The 18,236-nt window shown below is 40.5% G+C and overlaps 1 protein-coding gene and 2 non-coding genes across 3 annotated transcripts; all 3 read left to right on the top strand.

Annotated features, from left to right (window-relative positions):
- The first annotated feature begins 616 nt into the window (after positions 1 to 616).
- Positions 617 to 724, top strand: LOC130951942 (small nucleolar RNA R71). The gene has a single exon (XR_009074158.1). It is a non-coding gene; the product is annotated as a small nucleolar RNA R71 (small nucleolar RNA).
- A 3,856-nt stretch (positions 725 to 4,580) lies between these two features.
- LOC130978521 (uncharacterized) lies at positions 4,581 to 6,116 on the top strand. Its single transcript, XM_057902258.1, has one exon. The coding sequence runs from the start codon at positions 4,581 to 4,583 to the stop codon at positions 6,114 to 6,116; it is 1,536 nt and encodes a 511-aa protein (XP_057758241.1).
- An 11,382-nt stretch (positions 6,117 to 17,498) lies between these two features.
- LOC130951936 (small nucleolar RNA R71) lies at positions 17,499 to 17,606 on the top strand. The gene has a single exon (XR_009074157.1). It is a non-coding gene; the product is annotated as a small nucleolar RNA R71 (small nucleolar RNA).
- Positions 17,607 to 18,236: the final 630 nt, after the last annotated feature.

Below are 18,236 nucleotides of genomic sequence, written 5' to 3'. Positions count from 1 at the left end.
TTTGAGTGGTTTTGATTAGATCAGAGACCATTGTTGCTAAGTCAGAGGTATTCTGCTTAGAACTCTCTGTCTGTTGCTGAGAAGATGATGGAAAAGGCTTATTTTTGCCAAGCCTATTTCTTCCACCATTATTGTTATTGAAACCTTGTTGGGGTCTCTCTTGATTCTTCCATGAGAAATTTGGGTGATTTTTCCATGAAGAATTATAGGTGTTTCCATAGGGTTCTCCTAGGTAATTCACTTCTTCCATTGAAGGATTCTCAGGATCATAGGCTTCTTCCTCAGATGAAGCTTCCTTAGTACTGCCAGGTGTGTTTTGCATTCCAGACAGACTTTGAGAAATCAAATTGACTTGTTGAGTCAATATTTTGTTCTGAGCCAGTATGGCATTCAGAGTGTCAATCTCAAGAACTCCTTTCTTCTGACTAGTCCCATTGTTCACAGGATTCCTTTCAGAAGTGTACAAGAATTGGTTATTTGCAACCATTTCAATTAGCTCTTGAGCCTCTGTAGGCGTCTTCTTCAGATGAAGAGATCCTCCAGCAGAGCTATCCAAAGACATTTTGGATAGTTCAGAGAGACCATCATAGAAAATACCTATGATGCTCCATTCAGAAAGCATGTCTGAGGGACATCTTCTGATTAATTGTTTGTATCTTTCCCAAGCTTCATAGAGGGATTCTCCATCCTTCTGTCTGAAGGTTTGGACTTCCACTCTAAGCTTACTCCATCTTTGAGGTGGAAAGAACTTTGCCAAGAAGGCATTGACTAGCTTTTCCCAAGAGTCCAGGCTTTCTTTAGGTTGAGAATCCAACCATATTCTAGCTCTGTCTCTTACAGCAAAAGGGAATAGCATCAGTCTATAGACCTCAGGGTCAACCCCATTAGTCTTGACTGTGTCACAGATTTGCAAGAATTCAGGTAAGAACTGATGAGGATCTTCCATTGGAAGTCCATGGAACTTGCAATTCTATTGCATTAGAGAAACTAATTGAGGCTTAAGCTCAAAGTTATTTGCTCCAATGGCAGGGATAGAGATGCTTCTCCCATAGAAATCGGGAGTAGGTGCAGTGAAGTCACCCAGCACCTTCCTTGCATTGTTGGCATTGTTGTTGTTTTCGGCTGCCATGTCTTCTTTTTCTTTGAAGAATTCGGTCAGGTCCTCTAAAGAGAGTTGTGCTTTGGCTTCTCTTAGCTTTCTCTTCAAGGTTCTCTCAGGTTCAGGGTCAGCTTCAACAAGAATGCCTTTGTCTCTGCTCCTGCTCATATGAAAGAGAAGAGAAAAAGAAAATGTGGAATCCTCTATGTCACAGTATAGAGATTCCTTGAGGTGTCAGAGGAAAAGAGAAATAGAAAGAAGAAGGAGAAGAAGAATTCGAACTTTAATTAGATAAGGTTCGAGTTGTGCATTGAAAAGGAGTGGTACTCCATAAATAGAAGAATGTGAGAAGGAGGGAAGAGAATTTTCGAAAATTCAATTAAAAAGATGTTGCTAATTTTCGAAAATTGAAAGTGGAAAAGAAATCAAGTGATTTTTGAAAAAGATTTTGAAATTAGAAATTAAAAAGATTTGATTGAAAACTATTTTGAAAAATATGAGGTTAAGAAGATATGATTAGTTTTAAAGAGATGTGATTGAGAAGATATGATTTGAAAACAATTTTAAAAGATATGTTTTGAAAACAATTTTAAAAGATTTGATTTTGAAAATTAGTGACTTGCATAACAAGAAAAGATACGAATCAAACATAAAACCTTCCTTAACAGAAAAGGCAAAAAATGTTCAATCAAATCATTAATTGTTAGTAAGTATCTTTGAAAAAGGAAAGAAATTGATTTTGAAAACATTTGATTGAAAAGATATGATTTGAAAAAGATTTGATTTTGAAAAACTTTGAAAACTTGAAAAAAAAATTGATTTGAAAACAAAATTCTCCCCCTAGCACCATCCTGGCGTTAAACGCCCAGAATGGTATACATTCTGGCGTTTAACGCCCAAAATGCTACCTCTTTGGGCGTTAAACGCCCAACCAGGTACCCTGGCTGGCGTTTAAACGCCAGTCTGCCTTCTTCACTGGGCATTTTTGAATGCCCAGCTTTTTCTGTATAATTCCTCTGCAGTATGTTCTGAATCTTCAATTCCTTGTATTGTTGACTTGAAAAGACACAATTTAGAAAATATTTTTTTGGATTTTTAATAATCAAATGCAACAAGAATCAAATAACAATGCATGCAAGACACCAAACTTAGCAGTTTGTATACTACTGACACTATATGAGACACATAAACACTCAAGCCAAAGGAATTCAAAGATCAGAGTAAGAAACCATCAAGAATTACTTGAAGATCCTTAAGACACACGAATGAATGCATGCAATTGACACCAAACTTAAAATGAGACACTAGACTTAAGCAAGAAACATCAAATATTTTTTGTTTTTATGATTTTGTGAATTTTTTTGTGTTTTTCGAAAATTAAGTGGAAAAAGATATCAAAATTCTTAATGAGAATTTCAGGAATCAGTGCAATGCTAGTCTAAGACTCCGGTCCAGGAATTAGACATGGCTTCACAGCCAGCCAAGCTTTCAAAGAAAGCTTCGGTCCAAAACACTAGACATGACCAAAGGTCAGCCAAGCCTTAGCAGATCACTGCTCCAAAAGCAAAATTGATGGAGATCAACAAGCTATTGTGATGATCAGTTGAAATCTCGGTCCAATGAAATTAGACATGGCTTCTCAGCCAGCCAGATTTCAACAAATCATCATGAAACTCTAAAATTCATCTTCAAGAATTTCGAAAAAAATAAATACCTAATCTAAGCAACAAGATGAACCGTCAGTTGTCCAAACTGAACAATCCCAGGCATTGTTACCAAAAGCTTGCTCAAAACTTGAACAATCCCCGGCAACGGCGCCAAAAACTTGGTGCGCGAAATTGTGAACAATACTTTTCACAACTCTCATAATCCCTGGTCATGAACTCCAAAAACTTGGTGGTTCAATTCCATGGCATTACACAACTTCGCACAACTAACCAGCAAGTGCACTGGGTCGTCCAAGTAATACCTTACGTGAGTAAGGGTCGATCCCACGGAGATTGTTAGCATTGAAGCAAGCTATGGTCATCTTGTAAATCTTAGTCAGGCAAACTCAAATGTATATGATGATGAACGAAAATAGCAGAAAAGATAAAGATAGTGATACTTATGTAATTCATTGGTAGGAACTTCAGATAAGTGCATGAAGATGCCTTCCCTTCCGTCTCTCTGCTTTCCTACTGCCTTCATCCAATCCTTCTTACTCCTTTCCATGGCAAGCTCGTGTAGGGTTTCACTGTTGTCAGCAGCTACCTCCCATCCTCTCATTGGAAATACGTTCCTGATGCTCTGTCACAGCATAGGCTATCCATCTGTCGGTTCTCAATCAGGCCGGAATAGAATCCAGTGATTCTTTTGCGTCTGTCACTAACGCCCTAGCCCTCAGGAGTTTGAAGCACGTCACAGTCATTCAGTCATTGAATCCTACTCAGAATACCGCAGACAAGGTTAGACCTTCCGAATTCTCTTGAATGCCGCCATCAGTTCTCGCCTATACCACGAAGACTCTGATCTCACGGAATGGTTGGCTCGTTTGTCAGGCGAGCACTCGGTTGTCAGGCGATCAACCATGCATCGTGCAATCAGGAATCCAAGAGATATTCACTAAGCCTCAGATGCGTGTAGAACAAGAGTGGTTGTCAGTCACTTTGTTCATGAGTGAGAATGGTGATGGGCGTCAATCATCACCTTCATCATGTTGAAGAACAAGTGATATCTTGGACAAAGAACAAGCGGAATTGAATGGAAGAACAATAGTAATTGCATTAATACTCGAGGTACAGCAGAGCTCCACACCTTAATCTATGGTGTGTAGAAACTCCACCGTTGAAAATACTTAAGCATAAGGTCTAGGCATGGCCGAATGGCCAGCCTCCCAATGATCTAAGATAGCATAAAACGAAGATAGCTACCAAGATGTCCAAAGATTAAAAAAGGTTTAATTACTCTGTTGGTCCCTATAGTTTAGCGAATTTTTCAATTAGGTCCCTACACTTTTTTTCCTTTCAATTGGGTCCCTGCCCCCAATTTTTTTTTTCAATTAGGTCCCTACCGTGACCAAACTGTTAGATTTAACGGAATATTCCGTTCCTAAGTTAAAGATTCCCTAACTTTATGTGAAATCCCTAATGCTCTTTCATTTATATTTTTCTGAAATACCATTTTACCCTCTTGGAAACTGTTCGGTCTCTTCTCCCAAACTTAGAGAAGAAACTCGTGTGCATGCCTTGCTTCCCAACTCGCTCAGCTGCAGAGATTAATCCCACCGGAATATTGCGGGAGGGTTTGGCATCTCCGATATCACTGCCGTCGTCGTAGGCGTTGCTTCTTCCTCTAGGTAAGACAACGCTCAACGTTTCACTGGTTGAAGGGTTTTTGTTCTTTTCTCCTGTGAAAGTTTGTCATTCTGTTTATTAGAGCTTCCTTGTGTTTCTCAAAGTGTTTGAAGAGGGATTTATGGCATTTTTTTTTGTATGCAGTTATGGGTGATTTGGATTTCAGTATCGAAATCCACCATGGTGGCAAATTTATTGACAGTGGACAACGATTAGAGTATTTAGGAGGAATGGTTGTGGAGGATTTACATTTTGAGGTTGATGAATGGTCATTACAAGAGATTGTCAGTCAGCTAAAGCAACTAGGGTATAAGGGTTTCGCTAGGGTCTGGTACAAGGAACCTGGGATGGATTTGAAGTTAGGTCTTAGAGAGTTGAAGTCCGATGGGGATGCGATGAGAATGGCTAGGTCACTGGTGTCAAATTCCTGCAAACATTGCGAGGTATATGTTGTCGATGGAGCCAGAGAAAGTAATGGGATTCAGATCACTTCAACTGATGCTGATTATGTGCCAGAGGAAGGTGAGGACAATGCTGATGATGATGGGTTGTTAGAGGTTGAAGTGGATGCTGAGTCAGAGCCTTCTACTGAAGAAGAGGTATTTGATGATAGTGCTGACGATGGTGACCATGATGATCAGTTTGGGTTTGAGGTGGAGGATAATGATCCACCATCAAATGCATTTGGGGAATTTACTGGTCCACTAAATGATGAGAGAACTGCAGCAGCTGGAACAGCTGAAGGTGATGAAGGTTTAAGGGAGGGTGATGAGCAAGTTGGGGGCTTATCTGATGGATATGAGACTGATGACATAGATAGTTATGAGGGGGACTCTGATGATATGATAAAAAAGAGGAGGTTCCCTAAGTACAATGAGGCAGAGATGAACAGAGAGTATGAATTTCAGGTGGGGTTGGAATTTAAATCACTTAGTCAATTCAAAGAGGCTGTTAAGGAGCATGCCCTATTGAATGGTAGGGACATTAGGTTTCGAAAAAATGATAAGGTGAGGTGTAGAGTTGTTTGCAAAGGAAGAAAGGGAAAGTGCAAGTGGGTTTGTTTTGCGAGTAAGGTGGGGGGTTCTGACTGTTTCCGGATCAAGACGTTGAATGGAAAGCATACATGTGGAAGGAACTATAGCGGAAGACTTGCATCAAGTAGTTGGATCTCAAAGAAGATTGCCAACAACATCAGTAGAGGGGAAGAGATGAAGCTTGCGACAGTTATTCAGACTATACAAGACAAATACATGGCCAATATCAGTGTTGGTAAGGCTTACTGGGCAAGGAGGAAGGCAAGAGAAGAGGTACATGGGCGGGCAATCCAACAGTATGCTAAACTAAGGGATTACTGTGCAGAGATACTTAGGGCAAATCCAGGATCTAGTCTGACCATATTGGTTGATAGGCCTTCTCTTACGCACCAGCCCCGATTTATGAGAATGTACATGTGCCTTGATGCAGTCAAGAAAGGCTTCTTAGCGGGGTGTAGACCTATTATTGGCGTGGATGGATGTCACTTGAAGGGCGACCATGGACAGCAGCTGCTAGTTGCTGTTAGCAGAGATCCAAATGACAATTACTTTCCCATTGCCGTAGCTGCAGTAGAGGCAGAGACTAAGGACAGTTGGGGGTGGTTCTTAGAGATGCTGTTAAATGACATTGGAGAATCAAGAAAATAGGTTTTTATGAGTGACCAACAAAAGGTATCACTTTAATTTTTTGCAACTAATTTTATTTAAATATAAGAATGCCATGTTTATGATGATATATGCAACTGATATGAGTTTGTGAATATAAGTTTGTGAATATAAGTCTGCCATGTTTATGATGATATATGAAATTTGTAGATGTAAATCTGAAATTTATATGATCATATATGCAATGCCTCTATACAAGTGATGATATTTAATTTGGAAAAAGCTGTTCCTGAAATAAGAATAGAAGGAGTGGAGTTTTCTTGGTAAGACACATGGTTTTCTACGCATTATTTATAATTGAATAGTAAGTTATATTCTTAATCTATAAATACAGTATAGGATGTAATTAGTTCAGTATAGCGAATCAGCGAATGTAATTAGTTTGAATGAAATCAATTAGTTGTCAATTTCAGGTTAAAAAGTTAGGAAATAATAATCGTATTCTATTTGTTTAATATTTTTTTACATTGTATGATTTTATAAATTAAGAAAAAGAGTGAGATTATTAAAATGAGTAACATTATCCATTTTTTTAAAAAGACACCAGGATCATACTGAATATCTTATTATGTAATATGTATAAAGTTTTAAAAATCAACTGATATGATATATGCAACTGATATGAGTTTGTGAATATAAGGTTGTGAATCTAAGTCTACCATGTTTATGATGATATATGCAACTGGAGGCTTGTGAATATTAATCTGATATGTATATAATCATATATGCACTTGATAAGTTTGTAGATGTAAATATGAAATTTATATGATCATATATGCAATGCCTAAGATTGTGAACATAAGCTTGACATGTTAGTGATGTTATGTTTAGATGCAATGGCTAAGCTTTTGAACATTAATGTTGAATATTTGATATGTTAGTGAACATTTACCTGACTATATTGTGTATATTGTGTTCTGGACTGAATCAATAAAACAGGGGCTGATGCAAATCTTTCAAGAGGCATTGCCAACACTGGAGCATAGGCTTTGTCTGAGGCATTTATATGCCAACTGTAAGAAAGCATATGGGGGTGGTACTATACTAAGGGACCTAATTCTGTCTATTGCCAAAGCTACCTATGTGGAAGAATGGGAAAGAAGGATGAATCAACTAAAGGAGCTCAACAGAGACTGTTATGAGAAGTTGTTTGCTCTGGATCCAAAATTGTGGACAAAGAGTCACTTTACATTTCTGGCCAAGAGTGACATGCTGATGAACAACATCTCCGAGGCATTCAATGGAAGAATCCTAGAGGCAAGAGACAAGCCAATTCTGACAATGTTTGAATGGATTAGGTGCTATTTGATGACAAGGTTTGCAGAAAAAAAGAAGAAGGCAGAGAGGTATGAGGGTACACTTTTGCCAAAACCCAAGAAACGGCTAGATATCATCGCGGTTAGAGCTATGGAGTGGCAAGCTAAATGGGCAGGAGACCTGAAGTATGAAGTCCACCATAAGAACAGGATGATCATGGAAAGGTTTGTGGTCGATTTGATGGCTGGAAGGTGTAGTTGTAGGTTCTGGGGTTTGTGTGGTATGCCGTGTCTCCATGCTTGCTGTGCTATCTTTGAGAAGGGTGACAACCCGGAGGGATGGCCAGAGGAAGGGGTAGAGGGAGGGCTGCACCCATGACTGCAACAGCACCAAGGCCTTCAAACACCTCTGCACCCACATCCCAGCCACCACACACCCCTGCACCCCCATCCCAGCCACCACACACTCCTGTCCCACCTTCACAGCATACAAACACCCATGCACCACCATCAAAGCCTGCACCACCATCACAGCCTACCACTTTACCCACACCCGCATCACTGCCCACCACTTTGCCTACACCTGCATCACTGTCCACTGCACCAGCATCTCAACCTTTGCCCAAGACCAAAATCTTTGGTGTCAGAAGAAGTGGAAGACTGAAGATTGGAGTTAGGAAGCCAACAAATCAGCCGCCTGAACATGTTGACCTTACACTTGATTGAGGTTGAATAGAGTTTAGGGTTTCTTTTTGATATCTCTTGTGTTATGTAGGATTTGTGTTCACCTGTGACTCTAGTTTCTTTATTGTTTGGACCACTGTTGTTATGTGTTGTGGACCACTTTTGTTATGTTGGTAGAAAACTATTTTGAGTGGGTGTCACATTTATTTTGTTGCTATCTAGGTGTCCTACATTATATAATGTACAAAACAATGGTATCTAACTATCTATTATAATTCAATGCATCTTTTGTTTTACTCACTTTTTTCTCAGTATCATACTTGTATGCATATTAAATAGCAAAGGAACACCTTTCATTTACAAAAATTAAACATTTCATATAACTTCATTGAACCCATGCTAAACAGTACACTATTGTCTTATATAGACTATTACATTATCATAACAACCATGCTTTCTACATCTTTACATATAACACTGCAACAATCAAAACACCTAATATCAAGCCCAGCATAACTAGCATCTTGTATTGCTTTTTCATACTATCTTCCATCTTAGCAAATTGCTCCTCCACTGAACTCAGCTCAGCACATAACCTTCCTACCCAGGCATCTACTTCTCCAACCTCTGCAATTAATCTTTCTAGATCAACACTTAATCTGTCTATCTTCCTTTCTTGTGCCTCCAATTCTCTAACCCTTCCAAGTACTTGCTCATGACTGTTCACTGCATCTTCTCCAGATATCTTTTTTCTTTCCCATCAACCCACTCAAAAAACTTGCATCTCCTATTAGGGCAAGAAATGAATCTTCTGTTTGGATTTTTTGATGTACTTGAACTACGAAGAATCAGAGTGTCTCCACAAAAGCACCGGACCCTCCTTTCCTTTTGCTTCAACCATCCGCTCTTCTCATCTTCTTCATCATCAATCCACTCGAAGAACTTGCATTTTGGCATTCTCCCACAACCAACATACCTTCTTCCATGGCTTGCTACTGCCGAAGAAGACATCACAGCAACTGCCTCACCACAAAAACAAAGATGTCTCTTCTTGATGAGGGTTCTGGAACTACAGACTCCTGAAGATAACTGACTCTGATCTATGAGTATTGACATAGTAAGGGTAAGGGTTGCAAAGAGAGGAGCAGAAGTTTGAGGAAGAGGCGAGAAGAAGAGAGTTAGAACTCAGATCCTCAGATCCCTACTGAGTATCCTTCATTTGTAAGGGATAAGTGAGGGTTATAATGGTCAAATCACTCAATCTTAACGTTTTTTGTAACGTTTACCGTCAATAGGGACCTAATTGAAAAAAAAATTGGGGGCAGGGACCCAATTGAAAGGAAAAAAAGTGTAGGGACCTAATTGAAAAATTCGCTAAACTATAGGGACCAACAAAGTAATTAAACCATTAAAAAATACAATAGTAAAAGGTCCTACTTATAGAAAACTAGTAGCCTAAGGTGTACAGAAATGAGTAAATGACATAAAAATCCACTTCCGGGCCCACTTGGTGTGTGCTTGGGCTGAGCAATGAAGGAATTTCGTGTAGAGACCTTTTCTGGAGTTAAACGCCAGCTCTCATGCCAGTTTGGGCGTTTAACTCCAAATTTTATGCCAGTTCCGGCGTTTAACGCTGGAATTTCTGTAGGTGACTTTGAGCGCCGGTTTGGGCCATCAAATCATGGGCAAAGTATGGACTATTATATATTGCTGGAAAGCCCAGGATGTCTACTTTCTAACGCCGTTGAGAGCGCGCCAATTGGGCTTCTGTAGCTCCAGAAAATCCACTTCGAGTGCAGGGAGGTCAGAATCCAACAGCATCTGTAGTCCTTTTTGGTCTCTGAATCAGATTTTTGCTCAGGTCCCTCAATTTCAGCCAGAAAATACCTGAAATCACAGAAAAACACACAAACTCATAGTAAAGTCCAGAAAAGTGAATTTTAACTAAAAACTAATAAAAATATACTAAAAACTAACTAGATCATACTAAAAACATACTAAAAACAATGCCAAAAAGCATACAAATTATCCGCTCATCAGTGGTTGTCAGGCACATGTTCATAGTTGAGAATGATGATGAGTGTCACGGATCATCACATTCATCCGGGTTAAGAACAAGTGATATCTTAGAATCGAAGCAAGCATGATTGAATAAGAAACAGTAGTAATTGCATTAATCCATCAAGACACAGCAGAGCTCCTCACCCCCAACCATGGGGTTTAGAGACTCATGCCGTGGAATGTACACAATGAAACGTGTAAAAATGTCATGAGATACAGGAACAATGTCAAAAGGTCCTATTAATAGTAAACTAGTATCCTAAGGTTTACAGAAATGAGTAAATGACAGAAAAATCCACTTCTGGGCCCACTTGGTGTGTGCTTGGGCTGAGCAATGAAGCATTTTCGTGTAGAGACCTTTTCTGGAGTTAAACGCCAGCTTCTATGCCAGTTTGGGCGTTTAACTCCAAGTTTTATGCCAGTTCCGGCGTTTAACACTGGAATTTCTGAGGCCGAATTGCTACGCCGATTTGGGCCATCAAATCTTGGGCAAAGTATGGACTATCATATATTGCTGGAAAGCCCAGGATGTCTACTTTCCAACGCCGTTAAGAGCGCGCCAATTGGGCTTCTGTAGCTCCAGAAAATCCACTTCGAGTGCAGGGAGGTCAGAATCCAACAGCATCTACAGTCCTTTTCAGTCTCTGAATCAGATTTTTGCTCAGAACCTTCAATTTCAGTCAGAAAATACCTGAAATCACAGAAAAACACACGAACTCATAGTAAAGTCCAGAAAAGTGAATTTTAACTAAAAACTAATAAAAATATACTAAAAACTAACTAAAAGATACTAAAAACATACTAAAAACAATGCCAAAAAGCGTATAAATTATCCGCTCATCACTACCCATTCCTCACTTTTTCACATACTCATGCATTTTCTTTTCATTTCACAACACTTATGCATTGATTCTTATTGAGCTTCACTTTGGGGCATTTTGTCCCCTTTATTGCTTTTCTTTTTCTTTCTTTTTTTCTATATACATTTTCTTTTCTTTTCTTTTCTTTTCTTTTTCTTTTTAACTTTTATTTCTTTTTTTTTTCAAACTATATACAAGAACATCAATGCATAAGTGGTGCGCGAAATTGTGAACAATACTTTTCACAACTCTCATAATCCCTGGTCATGAACTCCAAAAACTTGGTGGTTCAATTCCATGGCATTACACAACTTCGCACAACTAACCAGCAAGTGCACTGGGTCGTCCAAGTAATACCTTACGTGAGTAAGGGTCGATCCCACGGAGATTGTTAGCATTGAAGCAAGCTATGGTCATCTTGTAAATCTTAGTCAGGCAAACTCAAATGTATATGATGATGAACGAAAATAGCATAAAGATAAAGATAGTGATACTTATGTAATTCATTGGTAGGAACTTCAGATAAGTGCATGAAGATGCCTTCCCTTCCGTCTCTCTGCTTTCCTACTGCCTTCATCCAATCCTTCTTACTCCTTTCCATGGCAAGCTCGTGTAGGGTTTCACTGTTGTCAGCAGCTACCTCCCATCCTCTCATTGGAAATACGTTCCTGATGCTCTGTCACAGCATAGGCTATCCATCTGTCGGTTCTCAATCAGGCCGGAATAGAATCCAGTGATTCTTTTGCGTCTGTCACTAACGCCCTAGCCCTCAGGAGTTTGAAGCACGTCACAGTCATTCAGTCATTGAATCCTACTCAGAATACCACAGACAAGGTTAGACCTTCCGGATTCTCTTGAATGCCGCCATCAGTTCTTGCCTATACCACGAAGACTCTGATCTCACGGAATGGTTGGCTCGTTTGTCAGGCGAGCACTCGGTTGTCAGGCGATCAACCATGCATCGTGCAATCAGGAATCCAAGAGATATTCACTAAGCCTCAGATGCGTGTAGAACAAGAGTGGTTGTCAGTCACTTTGTTCATGAGTGAGAATGGTGATGGGCGTCAATCATCACCTTCATCATGTTGAAGAACAAGTGATATCTTGGACAAAGAACAAGCGGAATTGAATAGAAGAACAATAGTAATTGCATTAATACTCGAGGTACAGCAGAGCTCCACACCTTAATCTATGGTGTGTAGAAACTCCACCGTTGAAAATACATAAGCATAAGGTCTAGGCATGGCCGAATGGCCAGCCTCCCAATGATCTAAGATAGCATAAAACAAAGATAGCTACCAAGATGTCTAATACAATAGTACAAGGTCCTACTTATAGAAAACTAATAGCCTAAGGTGTACAGAAATGAGTAAATGACATAAAAATCCACTTCCGGGCCCACTTGGTGTGTGCTTGGGCTGAGCAATGAAGGAATTTCGTGTAGAGACCTTTTCTGGAGTTAAACGCCAGCTCTCATGCCAGTTCCGGCGTTTAACGCTGGAATTTCTGTAGGTGACTTTGAGCGCCGGTTTGGGCCATCAAATCTTGGGCAAAATATGGACTATTATATATTGCTGGAAAGCCCAGGATGTCTACTTTCCAACGCCGTTGAGAGCGCGCCAATTGGGCTTCTGTAGCTCCAGAAAATCCACTTCGAGTGCAGGGAGGTCAGAATCCAACAGCATCTGCAGTCCTTTTGAGTCTCTGAATCAGATTTTTGCTCAGGTCCCTCAATTTCAGCCAGAAAATACCTGAAATCACAGAAAAACACACAAACTCATAGTAAAGTCCAGAAAAGTGAATTTTAACTAAAAACTAATAAAAATATACTAAAAACTAACTAGATCATACTAAAAACATACTAAAAACAATGCCAAAAAGCATACAAATTATCCGGTCATCACAACACCAAACTTAAATTGTTGCTTGTCCTCAAGCAACTGAAAATCAAATAAGATAAAAAGAAGAGAATATGCAATGAACTCCAAAAACATCTATGAAGATCAGTATTAATTAGATGAGCGGGGCTTTTAGCTTTTTGCCTCTGAATAGTTTTGGCATCTCACTTTATCCTTTGAAATTCAGAATGATTGGCTTCTTTAGGAACTTAGAATCCAGATAGTGTTAATGATATTCCTAGTAAAGTATGATGATTCTTGAACATAGCTATTTATTGAGTCTTGGCTGTGGCCCAAAGCACTCTGCCTTCCAGTATTACCACCGGATACATACATGCCACAGACACATAATTGGGTGAACCTTTTCAGATTGTGACTCAGCTTTGCTAAAGTCCCCAATTAGAGGTGTCCAGGGTTCTTAAGCACACTCTTATTGCCTTGGATCACAACTTTATTCCTTCTCTTTTTTTTTCTTTCTTTCTTTCTTTTTTTCTTTTTTTTTCGGTTTTTTTTTTTTTTCGTTTGCTTCCTTCTTTTTCTTGCTTCAAGAATCATTTTTAATGATTTTTCAGATCCTCAGTAACATGTCTCCTTTTTCATCATTCTTTCAAGAGCCAACATTCATGAACCACAAATTCAAAAGACATATGCACTGTTCAAGCATACATTCAGAGAACAAAAGTGTTGCCACCACATCAAATTAATTAAACTATTATAAAATTCAGAATTCATGCAATTCTTTCCTTTTCAATTAAGCACGTTTTTATTCAAGAAAGGTGATGGATTCATAGGACATTCATAACTTTAAGGCATAGACACTAAGACACTAATGATCACAAGACACAAACATGGATAAATATAAGCATTAAAATTCGAAAAACAGAAGAATAAAGAACAAGGAAATCAAAGAACGGGTCCACCTTAGTGATGGCGGCTCTTTCTTCCTCTTGAAGATCCTATGGAGTGCTTGAGCTCCTCAATGTCTCTTCCTTGTCTTTGTTGCTCCTCCCTCATGATTCTTTGGTCTTCTCTAATTTCATGAAGGATGATGGAGTGTTCTTGATGCTCCACCCTTAGTTGTCCCATGTTGGAACTCAACTCTCCTAGGGAGGTGTTTAGTTGCTCCCAATAATTTTGTGGAGGAAAGTGCATCCCTTGAGGCATCTCAGGGATCTCTTGATGGGAGGGGTCTCTTGTGTACTCCATCCTTTTCTTGGTGATGGGCTTATCCTCATCAATGGGGGTATCTCCCTCTATGTCAACTCCAACTGAATAACAGAGGTGACAAATGAGGTGAGGAAAGGCTAACCTTGCTAAGGTAGAGGACTTATCCGCCACCTTGTAGAGTTCTTGGGCTATGACCTCATGAACTTCCACTTCTTCTCCAATCATGATGCTATGGATCATGATAGCCCGGTCTATGGTAACTTCGGACCGGTTGCTAGTGGGAATGATTGAGCGTTGTATGAACTCTAACCATCCTCTAGCCACGGGCTTGAGGTCATGCCTTCTTAATTGAACCGGCTTTCCTCTTGAATCTTGCTTCCATTGTGCGCCCTCTTCACATATGATTGTGAGGACTTGGTCCAACCTTTGATCAAAGTTGACCCTTCTTGTATAAGGATGCTCATCTCCTTGCATCATAGGCAAGTTGAACGCCACCCTCACACTCTCCGGACTAAAATCCAAGTATTTCCCCCGAACCATAGTGAGATAATTCTTTGGATTCGGGTTCACACTTTGGTCATGGTTCTTTGTGATCCATGCATTGGCATAGAACTCTTGAACCATCAAGATTCCGACTTGTTGAATGGGGTTGGTGAGAACTTCCCAACCTCTTCTTCGGATCTCATGGCGGATCTCCGGATATTCACCCTTTTTGAGTGAAAAGGGGACCTCGGGGATCACCTTCTTCAAGGCCACAACTTCATAGAAGTGGTCTTGATGCACCCTTGAGAGGAATCTATCCATCTCCCATGACTCGGAGGTGGAAGCCTTTGCCTTCCTTTTCCTCTTTTTAGAGGTTTCTCCGGCCTTGGATGCCATAAATGGTTATGGAAAACGAAAAAGCAACGCTTTTACCACACCAAACTTAAAATGTTTGCTCGTCCTCGAGCAAAAGAAGAAAGAAGAGAGTAGAAGAAGAAGAAATGAGGAAGAGGGAGAAGGTGGTGTGTTCGGCCAAGAAGGGAAAGAAGGGGTGTTTAGGTTGTGTGAAAATGAAGGGTTGAAGAAGGGTATATATAGGAGAGAGGGGGGTAATGGTTCGGCCATGATGGGTGGGTTTGGGAGGGAAAGTGGTTTGAATTTGAAGGGTGAGGTTGGTGGGGATTTATGAAGGATGGATGTGAGTGGTGAAGAGAAAGATGGGATTTGATAGGTGAAGGGTTTTTGGGGAAGAGGTATCGAGGTGATTGGTGAATGGGGGAAGAAGAGAGAGAGTGGTGGTGGGGTCCTGTGGGGTCCACAGATCCTGTGGTGTCAAGGAAAAGTCATCCTTGCACCAAATGGCATCAAAATTCACGTTTTGAGCCATTTCTGGCGTTAAACGCCGGGCTGGTGCCCATTCCTGGTGTTTAACGCCAGGTTGTTACCCTTTACTGGCGTTTAACGCCAGTCTGGTGCCCCTTTCTGGCGTTAAACGCCCAGAATGGTGCCAGACTGGGCGTTAAACGCCCAACAGCTAGCATTACTGGCGTTTGAACGCCAGCTTCTTCTCCTCCAGGGTGTGCTGTTTTTCTTCCTGTTTTTCATTCTGTTTTTGCTTTTTTCATTGTTTTTGTGACTTCTTATGATCATCAACCTACAAAAGAAGATAAAATAACAAAAGAAAATAGTTAACTATAAAACATTGGGTTGCCTCCCAACAAGCGCTTCTTTAATGTCATTAGCTTGACAGAGGACTCTCATGGAGCCTCAGAAATACTCAGAACCGTGTTGAAACCTCCCAACACCAAACTTAGAGTTTGAATGTGGGGGTTCAACACCAAACTTAGAGTTTGGTTATGGCCTCCCAACACCAAACTTAGAGTTTGACTGTGGGGGCTCTGCTTGGCTCTGTTTTAAGAGAGGCTTTTCATGCTTCCTCTCCATGATGATAGAGGGATGTCCTTGGGCCTTAAACACCAAGGATTCTTCATTCACTTGAATGATCAACTCTCCTCTATCAACATCAATCACAGCCTTTGCTGTGGCTAGGAAGGGTCTGCCAAGGATGATGGATTCATCCATGCACTTCCCAGTCTCTAGGACTATGAAGTCAGTAGGGATGTAATGGTCTTCAACCTTTACCAGAACATCCTCTACAAGTCCATAGGCTTGTTTTCTTGAGTTGTCTGCCATCTCTAGTGAGATTTTTGCAGCTTGCACCTCAAAGATCCCTAATTTCTCCATTACAGAGAGGGGCCTGAGGTTTACACTTGACCCTAAGTCACACAAGGCCTTCTTGAAGGTCATGGTGCCTATGGTACAAGGTATAGAAAACTTCCCAGGATCCTGCCTCTTTTGAGGCAGTTTCTGCCTAGACAAGTCATCCAGTTCTTTGGTGAGCAAGGGAAGTTCATCTTCCCAAGTCTCATTTCCAAATAACTTGTCATTTAGCTTCATGATTGCTCCAAGGTATTTAGCAACTTGCTCTTCAGTGACATACTCATCCTCTTCAGAGGAAGAATACTCATCAGAGCTCATGAATGGCAGAAGTAAGTCCAATGGAATCTCTATGGTCTCAGTTTGAGCCTCAGATTCCCATTGTTCCTCATTGAGGAACCCAGAGGAGATTGGTGCACGCCCATTGGGGTCTTCCTCAGTGGCGTCCACCTCCTCTCTTTCCTCTCCATATTCGGCCATGGTTATGGCTTTGCACTCTCCTTTTGGATTTTCTTCTGTATTACTTGGGAGAGTACTAGGAGGGAGTTCAGTAATTTTCTTGCTCAGCTGTCCCACTTGTCCTTCCAAATTTCTGATGGAGGACCTTGTTTCATTCATGAAACTTTGAGTGGTTTTGATTAGATCAGAGACCATTGTTGCTAAGTCAGAGGTATTCTGCTTAGAACTCTCTGTCTGTTGCTGAGAAGATGATGGAAAAGGCTTGTTATTGCCAAGCCTATTTCTTCCACCATTATTGTTATTGAAACCTTGTTGAGGTCTCTCTTGATTCTTCCATGAGAAATTTGGGTGATTTCTCCATGAAGAATTATAGGTGTTTCCATAGGGTTCTCCTAGGTAATTCACCTCTTCCATGGAAGGGTTCTCAGGATCATAAGCTTCTTCCTCGGATGAAGCTTCCTTAGTACTGCCAGGTGCATTTTGCATTCCAGACAGACTTTGAGAAATCAAATTGACTTGTTGAGTCAATATTTTGTTCTGAGCCAGTATGGCATTCAGAGTGTCAATCTCAAGAATTCCTTTCTTCTGACTAGTCCCATTGTTCACAGGATTCCTTTCAGAAGTGTACATGAATTGGTTATTTGCAACCATTTCAATTAGTTCTTGAGCCTCTGTAGGCGTCTTCTTCAGATGAAGAGATCCTCCAGCAGAGCTATCCAAAGACATCTTGGATAGTTCAGATAGACCATCATAGAAGATACCTATGATGCTCCATTCAGAAAGCATGTCTGAGGGACATCTTCTGATTAATTGTTTGTATCTTTCCCAAGCTTCATAGAGGGATTCTCCATCCTTCTGTCTGAAGGTTTGGACTTCCACTCTAAGCTTACTCCATCTTTGAGGTGGAAAGAACTTTGCCAAGAAGGCATTGACTAGCTTTTCCCAAGAGTCCAGGCTTTCTTTAGGTTGAGAATCCAACCATATTCTAGCTCTGTCTCTTACAGCAAAAGGGAATAGCATCAGTCTATAGACCTCAGGGTCAACCCCATTAGTCTTGACTGTGTCACAGATTTGCAAGAATTCAGCTAAGAACTGATGAGGATCTTCCATTGGAAGTCCATGGAACTTGCAATTCTGTTGCATTAGAGAAACTAATTGAGGCTTAAGCTCAAAGTTGTTTGCTCCAATGGCAGGGATAGAGATGCTTCTCCCATAGAAATCGGGAGTAGGTGCAGTGAAGTCACCCAGCACCTTCCTTGCATTGTTGGCATTGTTGTTGTTTTCGGCTGCCATGTCTTCTTTTTCTTTGAAGAATTCGGTCAGGTCCTCTAAAGAGAGTTGTGCTTTGGCTTCTCTTAGCTTTCTCTTCAAGGTTCTCTCAGGTTCAGGGTCAGCTTCAACAAGAATGCCTTTGTCTCTGCTCCTGCTCATATGAAAGAAAAGAGAAGAAGAAAATGTGGAATCCTCTATGTCACAGTATAGAGATTCCTTGAGGTGTCAGAGGAAAAGAGAAATAGA

Source organism: Arachis stenosperma, chromosome 1, assembly GCF_014773155.1.
Source record: "Arachis stenosperma cultivar V10309 chromosome 1, arast.V10309.gnm1.PFL2, whole genome shotgun sequence".
In the NCBI taxonomy this organism is placed as follows: domain Eukaryota; kingdom Viridiplantae; phylum Streptophyta; class Magnoliopsida; order Fabales; family Fabaceae; genus Arachis; species Arachis stenosperma.
Note: the sequence above shows the minus strand (reverse complement) of the source record. Positions and strands in the feature narration are given on the sequence as shown.

Coding starts and splice junctions, on each gene's coding strand:
- LOC130978521 (XM_057902258.1), top strand. CDS start 4,581: ATGGGTGATTTGGATTTCAGTATCGAAATCCACCATGGTGGCAAATTT.